This window comes from Haliaeetus leucocephalus, unplaced genomic scaffold (genome assembly GCF_000737465.1).
Source record: "Haliaeetus leucocephalus isolate CR32 unplaced genomic scaffold, Haliaeetus_leucocephalus-4.0 Scaffold68, whole genome shotgun sequence".
NCBI lineage: Eukaryota > Metazoa > Chordata > Aves > Accipitriformes > Accipitridae > Haliaeetus > Haliaeetus leucocephalus.
The window spans coordinates 2498698-2511492 of record NW_010972504.1 but is presented as its reverse complement, the minus strand read 5'-3'; the positions used below and the strand labels follow the sequence as shown (position 1 = coordinate 2511492).

At 44.0% G+C, this 12795-nt stretch overlaps 1 protein-coding gene across 2 annotated transcripts in view; it reads left to right on the top strand.

Annotated features, from left to right (window-relative positions):
• Positions 1–12795, top strand: part of SRGAP2 (SLIT-ROBO Rho GTPase activating protein 2) — a 107726-nt gene extending 94931 nt beyond the window's left edge. For both annotated transcript variants that reach the window (XM_010579235.1, XM_010579228.1), the window contains exons 18-22: positions 2307–2386; positions 6599–6779; positions 7198–7344; positions 9464–9791; positions 12412–12795. In XM_010579235.1, coding sequence (XP_010577537.1) covers positions 2307–2386; positions 6599–6779; positions 7198–7344; positions 9464–9791; positions 12412–12795 — 1120 coding nt within the window. The remainder of the gene's footprint in view (positions 1–2306; positions 2387–6598; positions 6780–7197; positions 7345–9463; positions 9792–12411) is intronic.

Genomic DNA, 12795 nt, shown 5'->3' with positions numbered 1-12795 from the left:
TTTGACAAGAGGTTTTGTCCCATAAGGTGAAGGGGATAAAAGTGTGAAATGTTCAGTACGCTCAGTGCGGGTGCCACTTCACATGAGTATGTAGAAGGCAAAATGTCCTGAAAGGTAATACCAATTTTCTGAAGGCATTTGGTTTTTCTTCATTGCCCTTCCTAACCACCCTGACCTGAGACCCTGCGAAGCAGAGCAGGGTAGAAGCAAGCAAGGGAGACAGCTTAAAGCCAGGAAGAAGCATCTGGTTCCCATTCAAGCCTTCTCATAGCCCTGGTATTTAGATAGTTGTTAGTTATTGCCCGTAGGGCTCCTTGCCGCAAAGTGTGCAAGCAGCAGAGTGAATCCTTGTCGTTCAGCTGATTCATCAGGAAATGGAGCCTGCTATGTTTGTAATCGCCCGGTGCCACTTCACTGGGCTGTGTCGTCTTTGTGCCGGGGAACTCGCAGACGGTGCTTTGGCGTGGAGGCTGCCCGGGCTCGGCGCCATGGCTCGTGTGCTCTGCGCCTCCGTGCCTGCGCTCTCGCTGCGAGCGGCACTCGCTTCGAGTCAGCAGCCGCTGAGGAGCTTTGAGACGGCTTGCCTCGGGCAGAGGAGGGTAGGGCAAGGTTCAGAGTTTATGACAAATTCAGGGCTGTGCTGCAGGCATCTTTGAAATACTGCCTTTGAGTCAAGCCTAGGACTGTGCTGCATCTCTCTGTCCGTTTGAGACTGCGCAAAGACAGCGTGGGGAGAGTCCAGGAGTCCTGCGTCCCGGCAAGTGAGACCATCAGAATTGCAGGGAAGAAGATAGCTTATAGATGCTCAACTTGCACTGCACTCCTCTGGCGGTATATGTTGCTTGCACTTTCAGAGCCCTCGGGGTGACACCCAGCAGCCTAGCACTTCCCACTGCAGCATCCCGGGGCTCACATGACAGAGAGACTGAGTGTGCAGCAAGGACAGTTTTTTTGGTGGAAAGTGCTGTTGGAGGCATGGATAGGAAGAGGCACATGGTCTTTGTGCAGTATTTGGATCTTTAGCATTGGCTGTACGCGACATTACTTCACAGTCTGTGTGAAACTTTAGCCCTCAATGCTGTGCTCCTCTTGGGACCTCCAGTTGGCTTCAGATTCTTCTGTAAACTTTATTAAGTAGCATAAAGGCTTTGCAAAGGATGGGAAAGGTTGATTCCTGAGGTACTGACTCAGAAGATGGTGGGGCAGCTTCATGTCACGTGGATTAAGCGTAATGAGACGCCAGAATTATTCAAACATTTTACGCCTTCTCCTTTTTCTTTTTTTCTTTTCTTTAAAAGAGTATAGGAGGTAGATTACCAAAGGGAGAGCACTCTACATCCATGCTCACTTTAACCATTGCAAGGCCAAAGCGAGGGATGAAGTTATTACTGTGTGAAGAGAATTAAAAATCACCTTTAATGAGTTTCACTGTCAGAGTGCAGCAAACACGTTTTGTCTTTAGCAACAGCGTCTGGTAAGATGAGGAGCGAGCACTTTTCTTCTTCCAAGATGAGCAGGCAGAGCAGGCAGGGCAGGCAGGCAGCGCTGCCAGCTGGCAGCAGGTCTGTGGAGCTGCTTGGGAGAGGCAATGGATCCTCTTCCAGTTTCCTTTCTGCTCCTGTCCTGAGGGAACTGCTCGTGTAGCTTCTTACAAAAACATAACCTTTCGTTGCCACTTGTTTTCTATTGATTCTTTCAAAGCTTTTCTTCATGCAAAACATAAATGAGTACTCTTGGTGGTTTAGGTGCTCTGTAAATAAAGATTCCAGGCAATTAATCTGGCCATGGGAGTCGTTCAGTGAAATGAATGGGACAATTTAAGGTTGTGATAAAAGGGAAGGAGGGAGATGACAAACTCAGACCTGGAAACATCATTATGAATTGAGAAATAATTTCCCCCAGGAAGTGGTAGCTATCTCATCAGTCATCTAATGAGCTAATTAGAGCAATGGAGAATACAGCCGGGGGAATAATTCTGGCATGGCAGAGAGGAGCTAGACCCAACATGCCACTGTTGTCTAACTTCTAAACATCTCCAGAGGTCCGGGTTATAAGATCTGAAGTTGGACTTTCCTGATCGCATACAAGAAGGTTCACGAAGATCTTCGGTTTGCTCGATCAAGTAAAAACTTAGCTTGATTTTTAGACGCACTGACTTCAGTATATGCAAATGTGTCTGTCACAGTGGAACCTAGATATTGACTTCCGATACGGATGTTCCTAGTTAAGTTATCTTTGATTGTTGTAAATGAGGAAACTCAATTTCTATCAGTGTAAAGCACTGTCTCTATTTCCTTCTGTTGTAGCGAAAGTCCTCATGGAGAGAGAGCCTCAACAGAAGACTCGGTTCAGGATGTTACAGCTGAACACCACACCAGTGATGATGGTATGCAAAGTCTATTAACTCCTTGGTTAACTGTGCAACCTGCTGTGGGGGAGGCAGAGAAGATAGTGCCTTGCAGTTTAAGTTCAAAGTTAGATCCAAAGTGGGGTTTAAATCAGAATAGTCACTTGAAACACCACATACAGCATTTGATGCCAAAAAGTAAAAACATATAGGATCAACATGAATCTTTAGAAGTTACCTGACTTTTTTTAAAGTATCCCTTCTTTTCAAGGGTATCTCATCTTAGCAGCAGGCCTGGGCACACTCCATGCTTGCATTACTGACTGAGCTCATCTGTACCCTAAAAGGACCCTAGAGTTGGAAGTCATGGGGTAAGCGTAGAGCCAAGGCTGGATATGTTTCAGCGTGTGCTCCCGCTCCCCTCTGCGTGTGCCAGGCACTTCCCCTTTTGGTAGCTTTGGCAAGGGAATTGTGAGTGCTTTAAGCCCCAGTGGTTCTGCTTTAAGGAAGCAAGCAAAATAAAATCAAAAAGTGTTTGTCTTCCACTGAGAGCCAGGTTTTAGGGTAGAGGGTCCTCGTGGCCTCTCTCATTGATAATTTTGGGGTCTTCTCGGGGAAACTGTTCCATTTCTTGTCTGGTCAGTGAAAAGGTGTGCCAACACCAAGAATTTCACAATATTTCCTAAGGAAAACGTGATTCTTTGAGTGTCTGTTGTTGATACTTCCAAAGCCGCCTCCTGCAATGGGGAACAGCTGCATGTGAGCCCCATCCAGAGCAGAGGAGAAGACTACATTGTGAAACGGTGATCCCCAGAATACTGACCAGCATGTAAAGCAGACTGACCAAAACAGGACAGAATATGGTTTTATTCTTGGGTTTTGGCTCCTTGTAATTGTCTAAGCAAGTTCTGCGATGGCTTTACTTGTGATGGCCTCAGCTGTAAAGGTGGGCAGAAGGTAGCATTCCCTTAAAATTAGATGGCATCCTTTCTGAGTTGGTCTTCAGTAATTTGCTCAATAGCCCTACCATGTGCTCTTGTGCTGCTTTTTGCTCTTTGCTCCAGCAGTTGCCTAACAAACCTTTGCCATGGCATTGCTGTGCTCTTGCTGGCTTTGTGGTGTTGACACACCAATAACAAAGTAAACGATGTTGAGCACTGCTAGAAACGCTGGAAAATCAGTTCTCCCTCAGCAAGGTCAAGCACTGTCATGGCGACTCCTCACCAAGGTTGTTGGGAGGAAACACAAAGCCTATGGGAATGAAACATGAGTTCCCTGTCTGTCTTGAACGGAGTGTTCTTTCTGAAAAGTGTAAGCTGCTTAAAAATGCATGAAAACATGTCGGGTTTGAGTTTGTACCTAAAGGAGGAGCAGTTTCATTACTGTAATGAAGGAAAGACTAACTCATCCTGTATCTGTAAAGCCTGGGACTAAAGCCTGCAGGCTGATACACCATGGTGTGTACTTGCATTGTTTCTGTATGGGATTTTTAGGATCGCTTATGTGGCTGAGAAGGTACAATGATGATAAAATGAGCACTTAGAGATTACAGAAGGACAATGTTTTACAGCGTCTGGAACTAGATTGCATGGGGCCCCTGAGCAAGGTAAAATTTGGAGGCATTTTGGATGGAGTTCTGCAACCTACACGGAATATTCCATAGGAAGCATTTGGGAGGGACCATTTGGCACCGAAGCAGAGGAGGGAGCTGGGCCTCTATCTCTTTGAGGGAGCAGCAAGGTCTGGTTAACTGAGGAGTCTCATGTCCTTCTAACTGAGCTGTGCAGTGTCACACCTTGGGCATACTTGTCAGAAGTGCAGCATACAACTCCGTGACTCAATGGGATGGACGTTCTTAGGTTTTTCTCACTCCTCAGTCTTTAGATGTGACCAAGCACTTGCTCCTTTAGCTCTTTTGTGAGGCTGGCACTAGTCCTCCCAAAGTAAAGCTGTCATGCCAGCTGTCTTCATTCAAGGAAGGAATTGGTCTTGGTGTGGGGAGAGAGGTCGTGTGTTGCAGAGTATCCATGTTGTACAGCAAGGCTGACGGCGAACGAGTGAGTGGACACTGTGAGACAGGCATAAGAGGTCAAAAATGCTGAAAGACAAGCAGGTCGTACGTTTGTTAAATTATGAGTGGAAAGATTTTTAAACTGCTGCTTTCCTGCACAGGCTGTCAGACTGGCAGGGGTAATTGTTTGGCTTAGCTGTATTGCTCTTTATTCACACAGCTTTCTTCTCTGAGCATAAGTGTAGTAGGAAAAAGCTACTGGAAATTAGAGTCTAAAATCACTTCTCTGGATGAAAGCCAGAGTCCTAAAAAGCAAATTGGAAACATAAGAAACCTGAGTGCCGCACTCATCTGGAACAATAAACAGTTCTTAATGAAACAGATGGAATTTACAAAACCACACTCCCATCCCCTTCATAAATGGAGGGGGACACCAAAAAACAGCATTATCGTTTTTTTAGTGTTATGAAGATGCTGGCTCCAGAGGCAAAACAAGCAAGAGGAAAGAAGGAGCCAAAACCAGATAACCATGTGCTTTGGGGAGTCTGGAGCAAGGCAGCTGTCGCAAGCTGCAAACGTGGGCCAGGCTTTTCTCACCCTTGCAAATCTCTCACTGGTTGCTGAGGGCTGATAACGGGATTCGTGTGAGTCTGACCACAGGCTTACCTGAAATGTGTGATTTGACAGAATTCTGAGCTGTCTGGTTTAGTAATGGAGAAATGAATTGTTGGGGAGGTCTATCTAGCAGATCCTGTTGCTGGTTGCCCTCAGCACTGGGTCACTTCGTGCTTTGTAACTACAGATGCTGCTGGGGCTCTTTGGTGGGGGATGCTTCTGCTCTGCTCTCTCAGACCGGCTGATGGGACGGTGGTACTGCAGCGTCAGCTCACTCAGATGGATTTACGCTATATATTTTCTCAAGCCCAGCTACTACCTTGCCTGCCTATGGTCCACCTTGGAAGACCTAATTCTTGAGCATATGTTCTCCCAAGGAATATTTGTAAAAGCTGTGGCTCCTGTTTGGCTTTCCAGTCCTTTTTGGCTGGCTGTTGCACTGTAGAAGCTTCCCGTGATGCAGAGGAGATTTCAGGACAAAATGGCATATCTTTTCTTGTCCTGGAAGATGAACTGCAAATCTTTTTCTCCAGGAAAAAAACTCAGTTTCCGTGGACTGCTTGGCTGCATTAAAGCTCCTTTAAAGTAATTAGAGGCTGAAGTCCACTGGGGCCATGTGGCTGAGCTCATCTCCATTCCCCTGACGTCTGCTTAGAATTGGGAGCTGGCTTAATATATATTTAGATTCAACCAATGGCAGATTTTTCTAAGTCTTAAAAATAATCCACATGAATTTCATATTGATTTTCCCGAGTGTCTAAATGCCCATATTGTCCCTTTGTATAATATCGGAGTCCTACAGGAACCCAGATTAGTGGCTGGTTGCAGACACAGCATGGTTGTAGTTTTTCTGTGAGCTTTTCAAGTAGGAGCAGTCAGATTTGGAGCATGTGGTGCAGCTCCAAGCGCAGCACCGCTGTGCTTGGCGTGCACAGTGCAGCCCAGCTGTACGGAGCCCGGGGGAGCCGCTTGCTCTCCTGATTGCTGCACAAACCGCAGTGGTGGAGGCACTGAATGTTTTTGTTAGCTTCCATGACAGTTCGATGAATAGCATGACCTCCCACAGTGCCAGAATCCGGTCTCCTGGGTCAGGTGAACCTCACAGGCAACAGAAATTTCTTTCTCAATAGATGCTTTATTTCTGAAGCAGCTTGGAATCAGAGGATGTTTCCCTCCCTAAATGCTAGTAACAACTCCTGCTTGCCTGCCCAGGAGTTTAATTTAGCTGCCTTTAAGAAAGGTACCATAGGCAGATTTTGGTCTGGAACATACCTTATTGCTACGCAGCTTTGAAATTTTTTTTTTTTATTTTAATGAGATACTAATTTTGCCATTGCCACTTCCATCTTTGTACACTTGAATTGCTGTAAGTGGGTTTATGACTTGGAAAATACGAATGCGTCCACCACGTAGAGATTAGGTAAATGCTGAAATTGCAACATCCTCATATTATAGGGGTTCCCCTCTGAATCTTGCTGCTTCAACCCTCTGCTGCCTTAAGAAGCAACACTTTATCCTCTTCCATGCTCTCATCATAAACTGTTTTGTGGTAGGTTTAAACTGTTGAATACTTACCTGAGCCCAAGTGTTTAGTGAATTATTGTTTATTCCCTTCTATCTCCTAGAGTGTGAGCCCATAGAAGCAATAGCGAAGTTCGACTACATTGGCAGGACTGCACGAGAGCTGTCCTTTAAAAAAGGAGCTTCTCTCTTACTCTATCAGCGGGCCTCAGATGACTGGTGGGAGGGACGCCACAATGGAATTGACGGCCTTATTCCTCATCAGTATATCGTCGTTCAAGACACGTATGTTACACTTTAAGCCCATCTGCAAGACGGGCTTGCTTAAAACTCAGGTGTGGAATGGAGTGTTTGTGTCAAGATGTTGACACCAGGTGGGGAGAGTTCACCCTTTGGCCTTCCCTCCAAGAAGGGAGTCCTCTTGAAACAAGCAGAGCTCCGCAGAGGTGTAGGTGTCCACGTATGTGGAGGCGTGATATAAAAATTGTTCTGGTGCTGCCAGCCTGTTAAAGATGCAGAGCTGGGATCTCCAGGTTGCTCACAGAAATCAGGCTCTCTCATTTGAGAAATATGTAATGATTCTTAAGAGAAAGATGCTAGCACAGTATTGTTGTCCTGTATGTTTACATACACAGTGCTGTATTTGAAATTCAGTGCTGTTGGTCCTGTTTTGGTTGTGATTCCCTTCCCTCCTCCTTCCTAGTGAGGATGGTATCTCTGAAAGATCCAGTCCGAAGTCTGAAATAGAAATAAATTCTGAGCCACCGGAAGAAAAAGTGACTGCTAGAGCTGGTGCCAGTTGTCCAAGTGGGGGTCACGTCGCAGATATTTACCTTGCAAACATCAACAAGTAAGAACAGCCTTGCATTATTTTACTTAACTGTAAAGATCTTGGTGATAAGTCCAGTAAAATATTTCCTTCCTTGAAAAAGGTCAACTAATGAGCGCTGCCACCATTTTTCTCTGCTTCCCCCTCTTCTAACTTGCTCACATTTTGCTGTCCTCTCTCTCTTGTCACCAGTGTGGCCAATGCTCATTTAAAATCCCACTGGTTATTCTTCCCTATCTCTGAGGTACCATCTGTTCCCGTTTTCCCAAATATGTCCTATTTTATAAGCTAAGCACACAGAGAAAGGGAGGGGAATAGCAGAATGAGTTCTTGTAATCATGTGTTCCCATTCGTTGTTATGTTCTGTGATTTGTTTTGTCTCGTTTACATTTAACATGTTTTGTTTTATGGGGTGGGGGACAATTTCTTCAGAAACTAGTGTCACATTTTGTGCTAAATGACATACCTTAAGTCCCACCATCTGGCATTGCCCATAACATTCTTTCATTTCTCCAGCACTTCTCACCTTAGGTTACTAACCATATGCTTGCAGTGAAACAACACACCTCCCTGTTGCTCTAACTTTACCTCCTCAACCAGAAATTGTTACTTTAGTAAACACTCAACATAATAAAAAACCTGGGAAATTAAGTTAGTAACAGACTAAGTTTCTTGATCTGTTATTTAATTATTCTAGAGCAGACTTATCTCCCATATTTTTCTGATTATTTCTTTAGTATTAAAAAACCCCACCTCTCTCTATTGTGCAGTGAAGGTATTAATATGATAATTACAGTTTTATGGGAGTGGATATTTTTAACCTTCAGTAAATTTAACAGAATGTAGTCTAGAAAGGCATTAACAGAAATGCATCCTTTTTAAAGGTTTGGACCTGCTAATGTCCTACACAGAGCCTGGTCCTTGGTTTATGGGAGTCAGCAGAGCTCCACTGCTATCTGTGAAGTTATGTTAATCTGCATCAGCTTGGGATCTGGGCTTTCTTTTATGATATTTATTGTCTGAGCCATTGAAGTATGCCATTCTGCCAGTTACGGAAAGATTTGTATAATGAACAGACCTATGTTGGAGCTTCAGCATCTGCTGGTTTTGGTAGTGTTGTATGTAGTGTTTTTAAGAAGCCTGGGTAATGTCCACTCCGTTTTTTTTCCCTTTACTAGGGAACTGATATTTAGCAATAGTAGCATAAGACTCATTTTGTTGTTTTTTCTTTAGGAATGAATCTTCTGACCTATGTGTGAACAGACTTGGGCAAAATTAAATCAGATGGTTTCGCAATGACAGTTGTGCCACCCACTGAATTATTATTTGGATGCCAAAATCCTACTGGAGTTAACACTTTCTTGCAGTTATTCATGGGGCTGGTGCTATATATAAATGGATCCTTCCCTGTATAATGGATGCCAAGCTTCAGACCTATGGCATAAAGTATTCTGCTGCATTGGCCTTCATATGATTTGAATGGAATCGTGCTGTCAGACCGCATGGTGCTGGGGTAGAAACTAAATTGGTTGGACCAGCTCATCCATTTGACATCATCTTTTGGTGTATCTGCAGCCCTACATAGATAATGCCTTGTGGTCCTGCTAAAGCAATGAAAAAGAAACATCTATTACCACCAGCAAATATTGGAAATGATCATTAACCCCAAACTATGGGGTTCTTTGCTTGCCAGTCTCTGAAAATAATAACTTGATGCCTTGGGCCAGGAGCTTAGTAGACTTATACTGTGTCCTCCAGTCAAGAATTGTAGCTCTGCTCTTCTAATGTAATAAAAACAGATCATCAAAACCTGTCGATGGCACAGAGGGTTTTTGTTTTGTTCAAATATAAATTCTTTTCCTCTTGACCAAGTTAATTACGTTCCATCCAAGTTTTTCTGTTTTTGCTATGAATGTGCACAGCTGCCAGAAACTCAGTCTTGTTGTTAGAAGTGTTGAACTGAAATGATTTATAATTTCACTGTTTCACAATGACTTCTAAAATCCTGGGTGTATTTGTAATCTGAGTATCTTTATGTCTCTTCCCATTGTCCTCTGTGTTGTTTTGGGGGGATATCTTCAAATTGCAGCCCATTATGTGTACCTGCTTGTATTGACTTGTTTTGCTTTTGTGACTGAAGGCAAAGAAAGAAACCAGAGTCAGGCAGCATCAGAAGAGCCTTCCGTCAAAGTGACAGCCATGGACTAGGTAGTTCAATGGCAGAACCAGCCTCCCCAGGAGCCATAGCCGGTTCCAGACCCTCATCTCAGCCCATTATGAGCCAAAGTCTTCCCAAGGAGGTTCCAGATAAATGCTCCATCAGTGGCCATGGCAGCCTCAATTCTATCAGCCGACACTCGTCTCTGAAGAACAGGATAGACAGCCCGCAGATCCGGAAAACTGTGACAGCAGGGAGGTCCAAGAGCTTCAACAACCACCGGCCCATGGACCCCGAAGTTATTGCACAGGTAAATAGGAGTGCTTTGCTTTAAAGATTTGTTTTGGAAACTTAAAGGATGTTGGATACAATGAGTTGTTTTAATGCAAAGTCTGATTTAATCTCATATCCCTTCCCTTCTCTCAATGCAATATTAGCTTACTACACGGCTTGAGTCTAGTCTTTCACCCTTGCTTTGTGTAAGTCACTGAGGCCGCTTTCATGAGCGAAGATAAACAGTAAGGTCCTTCCTCCATAAAAACTTGGCCCTGTTCATTATTCAGAATTTAGTTTCAACAATAAAAACGTCCATTTCAGAAAGTTACACAGATTCCAAAGCTGTCAGCAAAAAATTAAACAATCATAACTTCAAGACTTGAGAGAAGTAAAGTATTTAGCGTCAATTTAACATTCTCCTGTCAGTTGTGCAAACTTGCCTGTGGTTAGACATTGGAAGCATACGGAGTAGTACAGTCAAAATAAAAGCAGGCTGCTGAGTTGTACAGTGCTCACAGTGGCATCTTTATATGCTTACAGCGTTCAGTGTGTGATTAGAAACCAACTTTGAACATAATACTGCTAGTTTTCATTAGTTATTTATTTAGACAAGTGCCTTGAAATGAGGACAGGCTACCGATGCGTATGCAGCTGTGCTTTAACTTTGCAAAGAGCTCTGCTTTTGGGACTGACTCCACACACTGACCAGACGACAAGGAAACAGTCTTCTCAGGTCCCTTCTGTGCAGCTTAAAGGAAAAGGTGTTCTTAGTATTTTTCTTATAGCGTGTCAAAAACTAGCAAAGACTTTTATTGCAGATTCTTCATCTCTATGCATATTCTCTGCATCTCTATACACAAAGATCTGTCCCGTCCCTGTGTCTGGGACTATATGCTGCCACAGGAGTGACTGGTGGTCACAAAAACGCAAGTGGTGTCTTTGCATCCATCCATCTGTGGTTTCACAAGTAGAACAGAAAACAATCGAAAGTCAGATTTCAATTGGAACAACTGACAGCTGTTAATGGGGTGAATGATGTAAATGTTATAGATTTCCCTCTTCCATGAAGGATCTTCCCTTTCTCCCACTCCAAGCTCTTAGATGTGCCTGCACATGTATGTTGCCTATACCAACTGTTTTCAGTATGCAATGGATCTATCTAAAGCCAAGGAATGCTTGGGTCTCGGATTACAAAGCCAGCCCTGGGAGACCTGACGACTTTGCCTGGTTCAGGAGTCTGTAGGTTTCTAAGGACCTGGGGGAAGATATGTGAAAATTATCATTTTTATTGACAAAATAGCAACGCGAAGTAATAAATAAGGTCCAAATAAAGATCTGATATCTGTTCTGATGGAAAGTTGTATTTTGCGGTTATGATATCTTCAGCTCATTTGTTACAGTGGAATTGTAATATATGGTTCTTGTTGTCTTCATATTTCATTGTCCTTCCAAGACTTTGGTTGACATAAATTAGTTTTTTTGTTTTTTCAATTAAGCTCTAACTGAAGTTGTTCTGTCTTCTCTTCCTGCCAGAACTTTAACTCCATTGTTTTCACTGGAGAAGAGTCTGGGGAGAAAAAGAAAAGGGCGGGGGGGAAGAAAAGGGAGCGGGGCGGGAAGCTGTGTTAAATTAGTGTTTCTCTTTGCCCTGTAGTATCTGTTCAAACACCATGTAATAATCATCCTGCATTTTACATATTTTCCCTAACTTCATAAGTAAAATCTGCCTGGCCTCAAGATAGACTCGGAGGTGTCAGATTACTGTCTCTGGTTTCTTCCACCATTCCTTGACTGATTTACCTTCCCCACCCCCTGAAAAACCTCTAAGGAAGCTAAAAAGCTGTAGCCAAACTGTGAGTCACAGAAAGGCTGAGCTTTTCTGCTCTCCAGTGAATTCTGTGCACCAGTGGGCTCCACAGCACGGGCTGTAGCAGACATGTAGGTCCTGCTACAGCTGTGAACAAAAAAACCCCCCTCTTTTTTATCTCAAAGTTCTCTTTATTTTTTAATTATTGTAATATTTTATAAGAGGAAGGAGAAGTGCCAACTTGAATTTCTATATATGTTTCTGATATCTTTTGTGTTCTCTAAAACATGAAAATTTTGAGTCCCGTGTAATACCTTTCTGGGAAGGGAAGACTACTCAGACAGCAGGAAAACCAGTGAGGCAGCAAGAGCACACAAGGATTTCAGCATTCGGTGTGTGGCCCTCCAGCCAGTGTCAAAATGATCAATCCTTTCTTCAAGAATTTACTCTTCTGAATCTCACGTGCCAAATAAAGTACAAGAATGGATCCTAATACTTTGAATCACGTGCTTTTCTCCTCGTTGCTGCATTTGGGGATTGTAGTCATCTTTGAAGTCCAAGCAGCATCAGGACCAGTAAAGGACCAGATTAGCATCGAGAAAGTGCTAGCAATTATTTTGTTCCCTGTTGATGGAAAATATTAGTGCTTATTGGCTTCAGTATATAATGCTGCGTAGTTTGGCATGGGTTTCACTTTGACACCTGAAGGTCCCCAACCCGCCGGTTGATTCGAGTGTTGGTGTTTACAGGCTAAAACCAGATGCGTCGTTCTTAAAGACTGACTTTTATCTCCATATTTATGTGCCTGAGTTCTGTTACTCACTTGGTTTCTCTTTTGTCTTTGCAGGATATTGAAGCTACTATGAACTCTGCTCTGAACGAGCTGCGGGAGCTGGAAAGGCAAAGCAGCGTAAAGCACACACCAGATGTTGTCCTCGACACCCTGGAGCCTTTGAAAACATCTCCAGTGGTGGCCCCCACCTCAGAACCTTCCAGCCCTCTGCACACTCAGATCCTCAAGGACACTGAACCAGCTTTCCAGCGCAGCGCTAGCACAGCTGGCGACATACCATGCACCTTCAGGCCAGTGAAGTCAGTCAAAATGGCCACCCAGGTGAAACCTCCGGCAACTCGGCCGAAGCCTACAGTTTTCCCCAAAACAAACGCCACGAGCCCTGGTGTTGCCTCCTCTGCATCTCAGCAGCCTACTGACAAGTCCTGTACTGTCTGA